At 43.8% G+C, this 18,338-nt stretch overlaps 1 protein-coding gene across 3 annotated transcripts in view; it reads right to left on the bottom strand.

Moving 5' to 3' along the window:
• Nucleotides 1-18,338, bottom strand: part of adamts17 (ADAM metallopeptidase with thrombospondin type 1 motif, 17) — a 230,929-nt gene that overhangs the window by 121,311 nt on the left and 91,280 nt on the right. For all 3 annotated transcript variants that reach the window (XM_038693288.1, XM_038693289.1, XM_038693290.1), the window contains one exon: nucleotides 4,398-4,538. In XM_038693288.1, coding sequence (XP_038549216.1) covers nucleotides 4,398-4,538 — 141 coding nt within the window. The remainder of the gene's footprint in view (nucleotides 1-4,397; nucleotides 4,539-18,338) is intronic.

The raw sequence follows: 18,338 nt of genomic DNA, 5'->3' as shown, positions 1-18,338 counted from the left end.
TAAAAACTTAGAACACTAAAGAGACGTCTATATTGACTCTGAAAAACACCAAAAGAAAGATGCCTAGGGTCCCTGCTCATCTGTATGAACGTGCCTTAGACATGCTGGAAGGAGGCATGAGGACGGCAAATGTGGCCAGGCAATAAATTGCAATGTTCGTACTGTGAGAAGCCTAAGACAGCATTACAAGGAGATAGGAAACACAGCTGATTGTCCTCGCAGTGGCAGATCATGTGTAACAACACCTGCACATGATTGGTACATCAGAATATCACCACAGTGGGACAGGGACAAGATGGCAACAACTGCCCGAGTTTCACCAGGAGCGCACAATCCCTTCATCAGTGCTCAGACTGTCCGCAACAGGCTGAGAGAGGCTGGACTGAGGACTTGTAGGCCTGTTGTAAGGCAGGTCCATAACAGACATCACTGGTAACCTATGGGCACAAAACCACCTTCGCTGGACCAGACAAGATTGGAAAAACATGCTCTTGACTGACGCAGTTTTGACTCAACAGGGGTGATGGTCGGACTAATGCTGTAATTTAAAGGGAAGACATCCTCCTCCCTCATATGGTACCCTTGAACGCTAAGGCCATTCTCCCCAGAAATGTCTGGGAACTTGCATGTGCCTTGGTGAGTGGGTTAACATCTCACAACAAGAACTGGCAAATCTGGTGCAGTTGATGAGAAGGAGATGCACTGCAGTACTTTATGCTGCTGGAGGCCACACCAGATACTGACTGTTACTTATGATTTTGACTTCCCATTGTTCAGGCACACATCTTTCAATTTATGTTTGTGAAAGTTAATTCAGTTTAAGTCTTAGTTGTTGAATGTTTATTCAAATATTTACACATGTTGAGTTTGCTAAAAATAAAAGCAGTTGAAAGTGAGAGGGCCTATCTTTTTTTGCTGAGTTTATATGTTTAGGCAATAAAGCGGGAAAAAAGTTGTTATACCACTGTTAACATGTATCATTAAAGGAATGTACCTTGAAATTTACAACATTCAAGACTTTGTGTAATGTTTCTTCTGTGACATAAGGGAAAACTTATAGGGAATTTTACACACACATTTGTGTAGTCAAATGCACTATTCTAAGCAATTCCAGAATTAGATGTTAGAGTGGGCAGAGAAGGACTGAGCTAGATTTTCCATTCTTTGACCATTATGCTATAGTTAAAAAGGCCACCATTGACAGTTGTGCAGCTCATACAGGCCCCACAGAGAGTCCTGGCAACATGCTGACCCTTTCACACTTGGCAACCCAATTGGGTGTGTGCATGTGTGTGTATGTAAAAGAGAAGGTAAAAGAGAGCACTAGATGCAATTGTGATTTTGGTTTGTTACTCAGTTTTAATGTGAGCACACAGTGTTAATGACAGCAATTACATTTAGCTGGTTAATGCAAAGTTACCCCAGCTTTGATTCTAAAGATGTTCCTCACAGAAAGACACACAATTCTGTAATAAACAAAAAGCCGGAGTGTTTCTCTGTGATTACTCTAACCAACAGGAGCTAGCTAACATCGCTAACACTGGCTCTTCACAAGGGTTGGGAATCGCAGGGTACCTCACGATACGATACAATACAATACACGATACATGGCTCACGATAACAATAATATCACGATGCAGCGATAATCGATATATTGCTGGACAATCCTAAAGTGATACATCACAATATCTGTCTAACTATTAATACAAAATGCCAGTGAAAAAGTGTACTATTTATTTTATGCAAATCCAAACTGTTAGAAAACAGCACAATTCTGCTCAGTCTGTTAATAAAACTACAGAGCAACTATGAAAAATTATTATCAAAACATTTGTTTATAAAAGGTTACCAGTTGACCAGCTTGGCTGACTTCAGTGTCACATCTGCACCAAACTTTACATGTTTGATAAGAGTCCTGTCCTGAACACATGTACATGCCAATATTCACCCATAGTCATAGTGCCACCTGCTAGCAACAGGAAGTCACCTTCAAGGAAGCAGCCCCCATGGCACGTTTTAGCTACATGTACAAAATTTCTGTGGCACATGTATAATTTTCAGATGTACTAATAAGCCTCTTGGAGCCATTGCCTAAACCCAACAGGAAGTAGTCTATTTTAGATTTAATGGTAATTTAATGGCCTTTTATTTTGGCCAGCCTAAGGCACACATGTGCAATACCCATGCTGTCTGATCAGGTGGTGACGTTGCTGACGTACTGCGGTAAGCGTGTTTCCTGTGCTTGTGTGTTGGTAGCGGGTTGTGCTGCTCTCGCTAAATATCAGTTAAATTTGTTAGATTACAGCGGCCAACTGTCTGCTAAACACTTGTTCTTACAGTAATTTTGCCTAAGCACTCACACTTCTTTCCATCTTTTGGTGACTGCTGTTCAATCTTATAGTTGTTCAAAACTTTTGGTAGCCAACGCTACAGTACTTTAGCTTAGCTGTTCGTGACTTTAGCTTAGCAGCTAGCGATGGCTTCTCCCTCTCGCTCTCCTAATTTCTCCTGCTCGGTGTGTCAAATGTTCAGTTACTCCTCTGCCTCCTTTAGCGGTAATGGTACGTGGAATAAGTGTAGTTTATTTGTAGACATGGAGGCGAGGCTCAGTGATTTAGAAGTCCGGTTCCGCACCTTGGTAGACCAGGAAGGGGTGGCTGGGTGACTGTCCAAAGGAGGAATAGTCGTAAGCATTCAAAGCCCACGGGTCATCACCAACCTGTTCACGCCTCTAACAGATTTTCCCCACTCAGCGACACACCCGCTGAGAAACCAACTCTGACTAGTCCTGAACCATCCCTTAGTTATGCTGCTATAGGCCTAGACTGCCGGGGGACTTCCCATGATGCACTGAGGTCCTCTCTCCTCTACTTTCTCTCCCTCTCTACGCAACCTCATCCCATTAATGCATGTTACTAAAACAACTTCTGCCCTTTCCGGTAGTCTTGTGCTTTCTTGTCCCTCTCCTCTCTCCTCCTATCACTTCCTGCAGGTGTTTCTGGCTCTGGAGCTGTGGAGTCTGGATCTGTGGTTGCGAGTCACCTGCTGCCCCCGTGTTCCTGCTCGACACCCTCTGCTATAACTATTGTTACTAGTCCTATTGTTATTATTGTTATTATAATCATTAACATTACGATTATTATCATTAACACTACTATATATATATACACAGTATATCTGTACCATTTTTCATTTAGTCTATAGCAACATTGCCTGTACTGTCTGTACCTCTGTGTGTGTATATTGTGTAGGCTTCTCTCTCTCTCTCTCTGTTCCTCTCTGTCCCTCCTTCCCTCTTCCTCTCTGTCCATCTCTCTCTCTCTCCCTCTCTCCCTCCCCCAACCGGTCGAGGCAGATGGCCGCCCACCCTGAGCCAATATTTCTGCTCGAGGTTTCTGCCTCTTAAAAGGAAGTTTTTCCTTGCCTCTGTCGCCTAGTGCTGCTCTTGGTGTGAATTGTTGGGCTTCTGTAAATAACATCACAGAGTACGGTCTAGACCTGCTCTTTTATGAAAAGTGCTGTGAGATAACTGTTGTTGTGATTTGGCGCTATATAAATAAAATTTAATTGAATCAGCATCTTGATATGCCACACCTGTGAGGTGGATGGATTATCTCGGCAAAGGAGAAGTGGTCACTAACAGATTTGTGAACAATAGAGAGAAATAGGCCTTTTTGTCACAGTTGCATGTGGTGAAAAGGTTGGTGGACCCAAATGCAGGACTCAAAGCAGAGCAGGTACAGTTCAGAGGTTTACTAAGAAACTTAAGGCGAGCACACTTACAAGGCAGAGTGGCTGAGCTGAGGCTTTCCTAAATAAGAATCCAAATTAAGGTGACAGGGATCCCCGTAGGTGACAGGGATCAGGACTAACGAGACAGGCAGGCCGAGAGACGGCAGGGCAAAACAGAGACAGGCAAACAGAGGGATTACTGGTGGAACAGACAGAACACAGGTTATTGAACACAAGGCACTGGCAACTGACATAAGAGAAAAAACAAACTGGAACACAGAAACTAATCGTACAGAAAGTCTACAGATGTAACAGGGAAAACAGACTGAACTAAGAACAGAATACAGAGCAGACATGGGCAAAATAACCACAAACACTGTACAAGTACACAGACCAGGAGTAAACACTAAGACATGGAACCAAAACAGTACGTAACAGATACTGATCTGGCCAATAAATAAACTCACAGAGAACAAAATTCAGAGTTCTCTATGTTTAGGATGCAATCGATTTAAAAACAGTCTTGAGACCACATGACCGATCTTGAGTACTACAACACTACTGTCAGGTGAAGGTCAAAGAAAAAACAAAGACAAAGAAGGAAAGCAGAGAACAACAGGGAAGTTTGTCTTACAGCATGGGAGTGGTATCTAGCTGTGTCTCACCTGAGGAAGTTCTCCAGGTCATCACGACTGCAGGAGGACCATGACAGGTCACTGGGGTTTCTTCCTTTCACCCATTCACCAGACATGATGTGGGAATGACCGGTGCAGGTGGCGTGGTCATCATCATGGCTCATTCCCATGCTGAAGTCAGAAAAAGACACTAAATTTAATTTATTTATTTAAAAGGGAGAGCATACAGTAAAACATAAAAGTTACCATTTGACGCTCTGTACCAGATTATAGCTTCATGCTAATTTGCATCTAGAGTCCCTTGGCAGGTCACTCCATTCTTATTGTGAGTAGATTTTGTGTTCTAGCATGACTCTGATTGTTTGACACTTTCATTTTAACATAGTGAATTACAAAAACTTCTCCACCCTAATGAAGAAAAGATAAACATTTGGTGAGTTAAATGGTATACTGGAGAAGAGTAGCATTGACATTTTACAGCACATGGTAAAATGGTATATTGTTATGAATTTTTAAATTGACCAATTGCCCAGCCCTGGAAAAAACAGTGAAATGTAAATGTTCCGTATTTGTATAGCACCTTTCTAGTCTTTTCGACCACTCAAAGCGCTTTTACACTACATCTGCATTCACCATTCACACACATTCATTCACTGAGCCTAAGTGCTCAAACAGAAACTAACATTCACACACTGGCGGAAGAGCCATACTTAAATGTAGTGCAATAATAACAGAAATAGGTGATGTTTGGCTTAACTATATTGCATATGTGCTTTTACACAATAAGCATGTTCATGTACATGTGTGTAAGTAACAGTTAATTAGAAAAGCAGTGTAATCCCATTTTGAATCACCCCAGGGCTATAATCGGTCAAGTGAACCTACATTGTACATTTGAATTATGAGATGTACTTGTACTGTACTGAGAGAAATGGGGGAATTACAATTTTAAACAGTTATTTTTTAAACAGCAGCACATCTTAGTGAAACACACCTGCAACATTTTGATGAAGCAGAGTAAGAGCCTGAGGGAAGCTATGACAGTAAGGATCTTACCCACAGTGCATCTGTGCACACACAATGCATGTCTGTGTGAGAGGCACAAATGGAGAACAACAGAGGAAGGAAGGAGGCCATCACTTGAGCACAGTTACTGTGTGTGTGTGTGTGTGTGTGTGTGATTCCACCCAAAGCCATGACCTACATTTGCAAATTAAAAACAACGTAGTCTGAACTCCAGGAACAGACTCAGAAACTAATAAATTACAAGACTCTTTTCCCTGATATAGAAGTACAATTCAGCACTCATACTTGTCTTAGTATAGTGCCTTCAAGCAGAGGAAACAGGGGTCTCATTTATAAAACTGTGCATAGAAACCTCACTAAAAGTGTACATGCACCCAAAAGCCAAAAACGGTGTACACCAAAAAATATTCAGACTTATAAAACCGTGCGTACGCACACTTGTAAGCAACTTCCCTTTATAAATCAAAATCAACTTGAAATATGATGCATGTGAGGGAGCTCCATGTCCAACCCTTCAAACGCCCATAGTTGCCTATAAATGGTCAGTAAATATAAATGGACCGATCTGCAGGAAGGGGCATCCCTCCTGAGTAGTTACGTCACTGGCTGGAGGGGGGGGGCACTGATGCAAGACGGGATGACCCATGTACTAATCTGGATTCCCCTGTTTGAAAAGAGAGTAAATAATAATAATGTGTTTTTACAAGCAGCGCATCATATACACATGCTGGCGGACAGCGTTAGGTTCAAAAAGGCAACAAACATCTGTGAAACTATGCTCTACTATTTGCTCAACATGCAAGTATTAATTAATATGATTCTGGATTAAACTGTACAACATATTTGAGGCATCAACAGATATCTCCGTTTGCGTTTATTATCCTAAATCTGGATCTTTTTGTGCGCTGCAAGTGATAAATTGTGTGTTTTTTTGCGCACTTCAGGGAAAGTCAATCAAACAGGTGTTTATTTATTCAGAAAGGCTTTAAGACTACAATACTCAGAGGTAATATTTCAATTTATTTTACACAATAGTTGGCCTATTCATTTCAAACCATTTCATCCTTCTGTCATCAGAGTCGCTGTTTTTCATTTGTCCAGTTTATGTGCATACGCATGTTTCAGAGTTTACTTACAGGACCGCAATTCTCCCGTCAAGTTTGTTTTTTATAGATCACAACCTTTTCTTGGGAAGTGGCATACGCACGTTTCCAGCCCTGTTTTGTAGGTACGCACCGTTTATAAATGAGACCCCAGATCAGTCTGACAACTGTCCAACTAGGCCAGGGCCTTTCAGGCCAGACCAGACAGGGTATATTATCTTGAACACTCCCCTAAACATTAAATACATTGCATATCCTTACGGTTTACATACTGTAGATCTCATTAAAATTGTACATTAAGCACAGTTTGTTTGCATTTATAGCTCCCCCGGGAGTTCAATTTGAATTAAACTTTCAGGGCGTGTTTCAGTTACTTCCATATATTGAAAAGTAATTGAGATATCGACATGCTTTATACAACTTTTAATAAGATTGATCCAATGATGATTCACTGCACTGAAAAATTTTATAGGCGGACTGGGAATGGGCATTTCCTTAATAAAATGCATGTGAGAGCTGGCAGCCATTTTTTGCGATTGCTACTGCTGTCAGTGCAATGTGTGGCTCCATCAGCTAAGAGACTCAGTGATGTGTTGCACACTTGTTCAGCCAACATATGTGTTAAGTTTTGCCCATTTTCGTTAACATGCTGTAAGTGGGGTTTGATCCATCAATCTCTGGATCCAGAGCAAGACCTAAACCACCGGACTACTCAGATACACTGTGAAGGGAAGGCTTTCAAGTTTCTTTATCAATCATGTGTCTTATTCTGACAAAAAAAAATGCCTCCTAAGCACCAATAGAAGGCATGTTTCGCTTATAAACATCTTTTCTGTGATGTCTACTCCGCTGTTGAAGAATAAAATGAACAGCCAAAGAATTATGCTGTGAAAGACTTAATATCATGTAAACAATGATTGCATTTAGAAAGACTGACAACAGAATTTTAAACTAACCACTGAAAATCAATAAGGACACCGCATTTTGTTAGTATCAAGTTCTAACAACAAACAGCTCTGTAAATTCACAAGCTATAATATATTAGTATTGTGAATCAAATCAATATCAGGCACAGGAGGTAGTATTCTGACTACGCTATTGAATACCTATCAATGCAGTGGTTCTTATCAAATGAAACAGGCACTTCACTCCTGGTTTCAATAGTAAACCACCACAAGAATCACAATTACCAACAAAAAACACTATTTCCTAAGCAGACACGTTTAACAAAACGTAAATCAGAATGTAACTTTTGTGTTTCAAACAAATAGGAGAATTATTAGCAAATTTGAAAAAACTTTCTTGACTTCAAGGGGCGGCTGTGGCTCAGGCGGTAGAGCGGGTTGGCCGTTAATCGGAAGTTTGGTGGTTCAATCACGGCTCCCTCTGGTTGCATGTCGAAGTGTCCTTGGGCAAGATACTGAACCCCGAATTGCCCCTGGCGGCTGTTCCGTATGAATATGTGTGAATGTTAGTTTCTGTTTGAGCACTTAAGCTCAGTGTATGACTGGTGAATGCAGATGTAGTGTAAAAGCGCTTTGAGTGGTCGAAAAGACTAGAAAGGCGCTATAGAGAGCATTTACATTTACCGCCATGCATCATGGGAATTCAGAGGGACGGGGTGATATAGAGCAGCCTAAGTCCATCCCTCTAAATTCCCATGATGCATGGCATTGAAGAAAGTTTTGTTAAAATTTGTTAATAAGTCTCCTATTTGTTTGATATACAAATGTTCTTTTTTGTTAAACATAACTCCAATTAAGTTAACACCGGGTTAACACGGACTCAACTAACAAACATCTTATCCACCGTTGTAGTACCGTTTAACTCTAGTGTAGGCGGTCAGAGTTTGTCAACCCTGAGTTTGCCTGATAACCCGAGTTAATTCTGAGTATGTTGAACTCCCTTCATAATACAGGCCACAAGTCTAGACCGTACTCTGTGATGATATTTACAGAAGCCCAAGAGTTCCCACCAAAAGCAGCACTAGTCGACAGAGGCAAGGAAAAACTTCCTTTTAAGAGGCAGAAACCTCGAGCAGAACCATGGCTCAGGGTGGGCGGCCATCTGCCTTGACCGGTTGGGGGGTAAGAGAGAGAGACAGGGAGAGAGAGAGAGAGGGCAAGAGAGGAACAGAGAGAAAGAGAGAGAGGGATGAAAGGAGAGAGAGAGGGGAGAGAGGCAGCCTATACAATATACACACACAGAGGTACAGACAGTAAAGGTGATGTTGCTATAGACTGAATGAAAAATGGTACAGATATTTACAGTAGTGTTAATGATAATAATCGTAATGTTAATGATTATAATTACAATAATAACAATAGGATTAATAATAATAATTGTAGCAGAGGGTGTCGAGCAGGAACACGGGGGCAGCAAGTGACTCGCAACCACAGATCCAGACTCCACAGGTCCAGAGCCAGAAAACCTGTAGGAAGTGATAGGAGGAGAGAGGAGAGGGACGAGAAAGCACAAGACTACCGGAAAGAGAATAAGTCGAGTTAGTAACATGCATTAATGGGATGAGGTTGCATACAGAGGGAGAGAAAGAAGAGGAGAGAGGAGCTCAGTGCATCATAGGAAATCCCCTGGCAGTCTAGGCCTATATCAGCATAACTAAGGGATGGTTCAGGACTCAGTTGAGCCAGCCCTAACTATAAGCTTTACCAAAGAGGAAAGTCTTAGCCTACTCTTAAATGTGGAGATGGTGTCTGCCTCCTGAACCCAAACTGGAACCTGGTTCCACAGGAGAGGAGCTTGATAGTTGAAAGCTCTGGCTCCTAGTCTACTTTTGGAGAACCTAGGAACCACAAGTAACCCTGCATTCTGGGAGCGCAGTGCTCTGGTGGGGTAGTAAGTCTCAGCAGCAGGTCCTTCCTCAGAGGGACTTGCCATGACTATGAGCTCTTTAAGATAAGATTAAGAAGATCCCATCAAGAGAAACTATATCTTTAGATAATGCGTCACAGAGGTGCTTGGGCCCCAGAACAATAACTTTTATCGGAGTTTAGTTCCAGCCTCTGTAATATGTGCTAAGATCTAATAAAACCAGTACAGAGACAAGTCCTTTGTCTGATGCAATTAGGTCATCAGTAATTTTCACCAGTGCGGTCTCTGTGCTATGATGAACTCTAAATCCTGACTGAAAATTCTCAAATAAACTATTGCTATGTAGAAAGTAACACAGCTGTTTGGCAACTGCTTTCTCAAGGATCTTAGAGAGAAATGGAAGGTTAGATATAGGTCTATAGTTGGCTAAAACATCTGGATCAAGTTTGGGCTTTTTCAGAAGAGGTTTAATTACAGCTACTTTAAAGTACTGTGGTACATAGCCTGTTGATAAAGATAGATTGATCATATCTAGTATAGAAGTGCTGACTAACGGTAAAACATCTTTAAGCAACCTAGTCGGGATGGGGTCTAAGAGGCAGGTTGATGGTTTAGATGAAGAAATTATTCAAGTTAGTTGGTAAAGATTGAGGGAAGCAAAGCAGTCTAAACATACGCAGCCTCGGCCACGTCTGTACCATGGCATCCAGCCCTAGCGGGGCTGGGGGCGAGAGGGAGAACCACAGAGGACAGTGTGTCGTCTCGAGACGTAAACAAGTCCACGTCTATGGGGCCGAACTCTTCGCATAATAACTCCACCACCTCGGGGTGGAGTCTCCATTCCCTGGGCCTCAGCCCCTGTCTCGACAGCAGGTCTGGTCCCTGATTCTGGGTCCCAGGGACGTACATCGCTCTGAGGGACAGCAGTCTCTGCTGGGACCACAGGAGGATCCGATGTGCCAGCTTGCATAATGGGTGCGAGCGCAGACCCCCCTGGTGATTCAAATAGGCCACCACCGCCACGTTGTTGGTCCTGACAAGGACGTGGCAACCGCGGACAGCGGGCAGAAAACTCCTCAGAGCTCTGAAAACCGCCAACATTTCCAGTCAATTTACGTGCCAAGAGAAATGATGCTCCTGCCAGGAGCCTCTCGCGAAGCAGCCGTCCATGACCGCACCCCATCCCGTGAGTGAGGCATCTGTCGAAATAATTGTCCGACGACATGACGCTCCCAACACAGGCCCTTGGGACAGGAACCAAGGTTTCTTCCATACTGACAGGGAACGAAGGCACCTGCTCGTAATCCGTATCAGACAGAACGGATTTCCCCTCGGGGAGAATCCCTTGGATTTTAACCACCACTGCAGGGCTCTCATGTGCAGCAGGCCAGACGGGATTACGCTGGACGCTGCTGCCATGAGACCCAACACTCTCTGAAAGTGTTTCACAGTGATGGAGCGGCCTAGCTTTATTCTGGTTACTGAGGACACAATGGACCCAACGCGTGCAGGCGACAGGTGCCGCATCGTCATCGAGTTCTACACCACCCCTAGGAACGTAGTCTGTTGGGCGGGTGTCAGCACGCTCTTCTTCGTGTTGAGCCGCAGCCCCAACACCAAAGGTGGGCGAGGACGACATCTCGATGCCGAACCGCTAACTCTCGAGACTGGACCAGAATGAGCCAGAATGTAGTTCAGTATGCGGATGCCCTGGAGCCTCACCGGGGCCAGAGCTGCATCCATACACTTGGTGAACGTGCGAGGAGAGAGTGCTAGGCCGAACGGAAGAACCCGATACTGGTATGCCACGCCCCCGTAGGCAAACCTCAGGAACTTCCTGTGAGAGGGACGGATGGAGATGTGGAAATATGCGTCTTGTAGATCTATCATGACAAACCAATGAACCTTGAACCTGAATCTCCTCAGAGATTTGTTCAGGAACCGTAGATCTAAAATCGGACGTGATCCTCCGTCCTTCTTGGGAACTATGAAGTACCGGCTGTAGAACCCGGACTGGGCTTGGTGCTGGTGGCCGGTGTTCTGCGTAGGCCCTCGGCGGCACCCTGAAGCGTAGCTCTGCCAGGGAAACCCCGCTGACAACCCACGGTATGTGGGCCGAAACTCCTGCCAACTAGGGCCCCTTGGGGCATGCAGATTGGCACGTGTCTGCTGGAGGCCAGCGCGTCCCGGGTGTCGATGCGGCGGGATAACAGCGCCTGCTTCCTGAGCTGCCACGAGGGAGGGGACCTCGGTCTCCTCCTCTCGGGGGGGGCTCCCGCTTCCTTCGACACCTGTCGCGGGAACCAGCCACTCGGGGTTGGTGGCCGGGGTCTTGCGTGGGTGCCCGGTGGCACCCTGAAGTGGAGGTTGGCCAGGGAGATCCTGCCGACAACCCATGGTATGTAAGCCAAAGTGCCTGTCCCCCCCGAGACTGAAGAACGGTCCTCAGATCCCTCGTCTCGGGGGGTTGTGGGTGAGAGCGCCGCCTCGAATCCCGAGTGTGATAAGGGGGAGCACGAGAGGCGACACTCTGCCTCTGGCGGTAGGAGCTGGATGACGGCTGGGCCCTCTCTCGTCTCTCCACAGCCGTCGCCATCCTGGCCCCCGAAGGATGAGGGAAATATTGCCGGAACGCCTCTCCTTGCGTCCTGGCATGCTGGAACCTGTTGACGACGGCGTCCACCGCCTCGCCAAACAGGCCAGAGGTTTCGATCGGTGCGTCGAGGAGAAAGGTCTTCTCCTTCTCCTGGATGCCCGACAGGTTGAGCCATAGGTGCCGTTCTGTGGCTACCAGTGCTGACATGGAGCTGACATGGAGCGGCCAATAGCGCGGGCCGTCTCCTTCGTGACTCTAAGCGACAAGTCCGTAGCTCGGCGGAGCTCAGCAATATCCTCCTCAGAGGTTCATGCTCCCGAGTCCTGTCCTTCAGCAGGTCGGCCTGGTATGCCTGCAAAACCGCCATTGTGTGCAGGCTTGCACCAGCCCGGCCCGCCGCCATGTAAGCTTTGCCCACCAAAGCAGATGTCATACGACATGGCTTGGTAGGTAGTGCCGGCTCCTTGAGGGATGATGCATGACCGGGCGAAAGATAGCTAGCCAAAGCATCCTCAACCCGGGGCATCATCCCATAGCCAAACCCCTTGACTCCCGCTACGTCGCTATAGACCCGGAGCGGGGGAGTAGTCAGACGAGCTGAGAAGGGCTTGCCCCAGGACTTGCACAACTCATCATGCAAGTCTGGAAAAAAAGGCAGAGAACGGCGCGGAGGCCGCGCTGCAGAAAGCGCTCATCCAGTTTGCTCGTAGCATGTGTCTCTGGTACATCCTGCGGCCAATCAAGCTGGAGCTTGCTCACTGCTCGCGTCACCACCTCCAGGAGTTCGTCATAGCTGGGCACGGACTGATGACACAGAGCTTTTCTCTCCCGGAAGTCTTCCTCCTCCATGATGCTAAGCACTTCCAGCTCCTCAGAGCCGGACAGCTGCAGCCTCTCCTGGCTCATACCTCGAGCGGGAGAATCCACAAAGGGGGCTCCCGAACGAGACAGAGGGGAGTCGGAGTCAGCAGACGAGACACAAGAAGCCTCGGCAATCTTGATGCCATCAGAGATGTCGCGCTGGGAGCCCCATGACCAAAGCCGCCGCGCCGCCTCAGCGACCGCCGGGCCTGATCCACAAGGAGAACGCATCCTGCCATCTTGGGAGAAGAGAGCCGCAGGGGACCTCAGCACCCTCAGGGGCAGGGCCTTGCAATGGCCGCAAGCAGCCCCCTCGAGAGCTGCCTGGGCATGCGGCATCCCCAGACAGGAAACACACGGGATATGAGTGTCGCCCGCCATGATGTAACGTGGGCACGGGAAAACACATCGCCTGAATTGCTCGCCAGTCATCTCTCTGTCTGCCATCCTTCCAGGTAAGAGATCGGATACTGTAGTCTTTCTTAACATGCCAGAGTGCCTGCGGAATAGAAAAGAGCTAATGTGTCCTGTGTGCTGGCGTGCTTATATACGCCTCCAGTTACATCGTCACACGCTACCGTTCTAGCAACACCAATAGGATTGGAGTAGTTTCATTCATGTTCAGCCCTGCCACGCCCAGAGGTGTTCCCATAGTGTCTTCACCGACGCAGTTTGAGTTCCCTCGAAGGGGAACAAAGACGGTTAGCTCCATGGTATAATACTGAAACTCGCAAATTAAAGCAAATATCGTGAAAACATGAGAGGAATTGGCGTTCCACCAAACTGGAAAATTCTCGTTTAATTTTGCAAGACAGTCTTAAACTTATGGGAAGGCCCTCCGTAATGCCAGAGCAGCGTACTACTCGTCATTAATAGAGGAAAATAGGAACAACCCCAGGTTTCTTTGTAGCACTGTAGCCAGGCTGACAGAGAGTCACAGCTCTATTGAACCAAGTATTCCCATAGCTCTCAGTAGTTACGACTTCATGAGCTTCTTTAATGATAAAATTCTAACTATTAGAAACAAAATTCACCACAAGACCTGCCCTTAACTGGCACCAACTTATCTCTAAACAAACAGCTGTAGAACCAGATATATGTTTAGACTGCTTTGCTTCCCTCAATCTTTACCAACTAACTTCAATAATTTCTTCATCGAAACCATCAGCCTGCCTCTTAGACCCCATCCCGACTAGGTTGCTTAAAGATGTTTTACCGTTAGTCAGCACTTCTATACTAGATATGATCGATCTATCTCTATCAACAGGCTATGTACCACAGTACTTTAAAGTAGCTGTAATTAAACCTCTTCTGAAAAAATCCAACCTTGATCCAGATGTTTTAGCCAACTATAGACCTATATCTAACCTTCCACTTCTCTCTAAGGTCCTGGAGAAAGCAGCTGCTAAACAGCTGTGTGACTTTCTACAGAGCAATAGTTTATTTGAGGATTTTCAGTCAGGATTTAGAGTTCATCATAGCACAGAGACAGCACTGGTGAAAATTACTAATGACCTCCTCATTGCATCAGACAAAGGACTTGTCTCTGTACTGGTTTTATTAGATCTTAGTGCTGCATTTGATACCATTGACCATCAGATCCTATTGCAGAGACTGGAACATTTCATTGGCATTAAAGGAACCGCTCTAAGCTGGTTTAAGTCCTATTTATCAGATCGATTTCAGTTTGTACATGTTAACAATGAGTCCTCCATGCATGCCAAAGTTAGTCATGGAGTTCCACAAGGATCTGTGCTCGGACCAATCCTCTTCACTTTCTATATGCTTCCTTTAGGCAATATTATCAGAAAATATTCCATAAACTTTCATTGTTATGCAGATGATACTCAGTTATATCTATCGATCATGCCAGATGAAACTCATCAGTTAGCTAAACTTCAAATGTGCCTTCAGGATGTTAAAACCTGGATGACCTGTAATTTTCTAATGTTAAACTCAAATAAAACTGAAGTTATTGTTCTGGGGCCCAAGCACCTCTGTGACGCATTATCTAAAGATATAGTTTCCCTTGATGGCATTGCCCTGGCCTCCAGCACCACTGTGAGGAATCTTGGAGTTATCTTTGATCAGGACATGTCGTTTAAGTCTCACATTAAGCAAATTTCAAGGACCGCCTTTTTTCACCTACGTAATATTGTGAAAATCAGGAACATCCTGTCTAAAAATGATGCAGAAAAACTAGTCCATGCCTTTGTTACTTCTAGGCTGGATTACTGCAATTCCCTATTATCAGGCTGCTCGAAAAAGTCCATTAAGACTCTTCAGCTGATCCAGAATGCTTCAGCACGTGTTCTGACAGGAACCAGGAAAAGAGATCATATTTCTCCTGTCTTAGCTTCTCTGCATTGGCTTCCTGTAAAATCCAGAATAGAATTTAAAATCATTCTTCTTACCTACAAAGTTCTTAATGGTCAGGCACCATCTTATCTTAAAGAGCTCATAGTACCTTACTACCCCACCAGAGCACTGCGCTCCCAGAATGCAGGGTTACTTTTGGTAGGTTCTCCAAAAGTAGACTAGGACCCAGAGCGTTCAGCTATCAAGCTCCTCTCCTGTGGAACCAGGTTCCAGTTTGGGTTCAGGAGGCAGACACCATCTCCACATTTAAGAGTAGGCTTAAGACTTTCCTCTTTGATAAAGCTTATATTAGGGCTGGCTCAGGTGAGTCCTGAACCATCCCTTAGTTGCGCTGCTATAGGCCTAGACTGCCGGGGGATTTCCTATGATGCACTGAGCTCCTCTCTCCTCTACTTTCTCTCCCTCTGTATGCAACCTCATCCCATTATTGTATGTTACTAACAGAACAGAACTTCTGCCCTTTCCGGTAGTCTTGTGCTTTCTCGTCCCTCTCCTCTCTCCTCCTATCACTTCCTGCAGGTGTTTCTGGCTCTGGAGCTTTGGAGTCTGGATCTGTGGCTGCGGGTCACCTGCTGCCCCCGTGTTCCTGCTTGACACCCTAGAGTATGGTGTAGACCTGCTCTTTTATGAAAAGCGCTGTGAGATAACTGTTGTCGTGATTTGGCGCTATATAAATAAAATTGAAAGTTATAAGATATATTAATAAGTTAAAATAAATAATTAAAACAGTAAGCGTGTGTGTGTGAGTAAAAAAAATGTATATATATTAAAAATTTAAATAAAATAAATAAATGAAACAGTAACGTGTGTGTGTGTGGGTGTATGTTAAAAAAATAAAAAAATATAAAAATGTAAATAAAATACATAAATGAAACAGTAACGTGTGTATTATTATAATAATATATTAAAAATTAAAATAAAATAGATAAGACCGTAAACATGTGTGTATATTAATAGACCAAAAATTTTAAAAATAATAATAATAATAACATAAATAAAAAATAGAAATTAGTATCAAATGTAAAAATAAAACAATTACTAAAATATCAAACAATCAAAATAATAATAATTTGAAAATTTGTACAATTATTTAGTTTCCACTGGTTGTCCTCACTTCATGACATGAGGAGACATATTTTGCAGCAATTATGTCACATTTGGGCATTTCTCCCAGTAAATAAGGGAGTTTCTGTGTGTCTGGTATGAATTCGAATTCGGGGTATATTTGGGAAAGGTTTACCTACCTGTCCCCTGTCACACTGGGAGCAGAGTCTCTCCTCTTGTGGTAGCCAGCTCTGTATGTGGCTACCCTTTTCTATGGCCAGGCTGTGTTCACTCAGTCTGTATGTTGTCAACATTTTTCTTAGTTTAGGACATTATATTGTGGTCAGGTAATTTGCCATTGTGAATTCTCTTTTTAGGGTCAGATAACATTGTAATTTACTTTGATTTTTGGTCGTTTCTTTCCAGTATTCAATATATTTTTCTTTTTGCTTGTTGATAATTTGGTTTGGTCTGCTTGAGTTGGTGTTGCTGTCCTGTTACTGCAGAGAGCCTCAGGACCAGCTGACTGAGGGGACTCTTCTCTGGTTTCAGCTCCTGGTATGTTAAGGCTTTGTGATGATATGTCTGGGGGTTAACTGATTTTAAGTGATTGTAAAATTTAAGTGATCTTTTCTGTATTTTTAGTAAGAGGGGGTATTGGCCGAGCTCTGCTCTGCACAGGTTATGTGGTGTTTTTCTCTGCACCTGCAGAATGCGCTTACAGAACTCGGTATGGAAAGATTCTATGATTGTTTTGTCCCATTTGTCAAATTCATTATGAAGTTTTGGCCCCCAGATTTCTCTACCATATAGAATTATTGGTTCTAGTACAATTTAGAAAATTTTAAGCCAGATTTCAATTGCAATATAGATTTTAACGTTTGTTTTTATTGCATAGAAAGCCCTCCTTGCTTTGTCCCTCAGATCTTTCACAGCCATGTTGAAGTTCCCGGTGTATGTAATGTTGAGGCCAAGGTAAGTGTAGTTTTTTGTATGTGGTAATTTAGTGGTGTCTAAATAGAAATTGTGTGTAACCTGATTTCTGTATTGTTTCTGAAAGATCATTATTCATTAAGGTGCTGCTGCAAACCTTCTTTAGTAGGTGAAAGCAACATTAAGTCAACTGCATACAGCAGACCTCTGATCTCTGTGGCGTTCAGGGTGAGGCCAGGTACCGTGGAACTCTCTAATTGGTTTGCTAAATCATTGATATATAGATTGAAGAGAATTGGACTGAGACTGCATCCCTGCCTCACTCCCCAGCCCTGGGAGAAGAATGCTGTTTGTTTGTTTCCAATCTTTATGGCACATTCACCTTTTCTGTACATGTTCTTAATTAAATCATACATTTTTCTTCCAATGCCACTTTCAAGTAGTCTATAGAAAAGGCCCTCATGCCAGATGGAATCAAAGGCTTTTTGGAAGTCAACAAAACAGGCATATACCTTTCTTTTCTTTATGTTTAATTCTTGATCAATTAAGAGTCTGGAGTGTAAATATATGGTCCGTTGGGCAATTTGGTAAAAAAATTATTTGGCATTTATGCAGAATATTGTGGTCATCAAGAAAGTTGACAAGTCGTTTATTAATGATGCAGAATATTTTTCCCAGGTTACTGGATACACATTTTCCTCTGTAGTTATTTGGGTCATATTTATCTCCGGATTTATGAATTGGGGTTACTAAACCTTTGTTCCAGATGTCTGGAAAAGTTCCAGTTGCTAGAATAGTATTGAATAGTTTTAGTATAGCCAATCTGATTTAAACCTTAATTGATTTTGTCCACAGCAGAATTTACACCAGAATTATTATGGGGAAATGTTTCAGTTAGAAATAAATGAGTTAAATCATGTATGTGTTGATTTTCCAGTGCCTTTTGGTACGCCCCCATGCTGTCGGGGGTCCATCTGTATGAGTATGTGCTGTTAAACAGTTCACAGTTCATTTTATAGCTTTTTTGCTGACTTTTTCCAAGATAAGTTCAAAAGCTGTTCCAGAGGCCCTTGTAATGGTGACAATTGCTACAAGGAGAGGATGAAAGGAGAGGTTGAAAGGTGACGTACGATATATTCTCTTTCCAAAATCTAAAACAAATCCAGAAAAATGTATTCTGTGGATTACAGGTTCCTG

This window comes from Micropterus salmoides, unplaced genomic scaffold, assembly GCF_014851395.1.
Source record: "Micropterus salmoides isolate LMB-PRFRI ecotype aquatic unplaced genomic scaffold, ASM1485139v1 Ms_hic_scaffold_3, whole genome shotgun sequence".
Lineage (NCBI taxonomy): Eukaryota > Metazoa > Chordata > Actinopteri > Centrarchiformes > Centrarchidae > Micropterus > Micropterus salmoides.
Note: the sequence above shows the minus strand (reverse complement) of the source record. Positions and strands in the feature narration are given on the sequence as shown.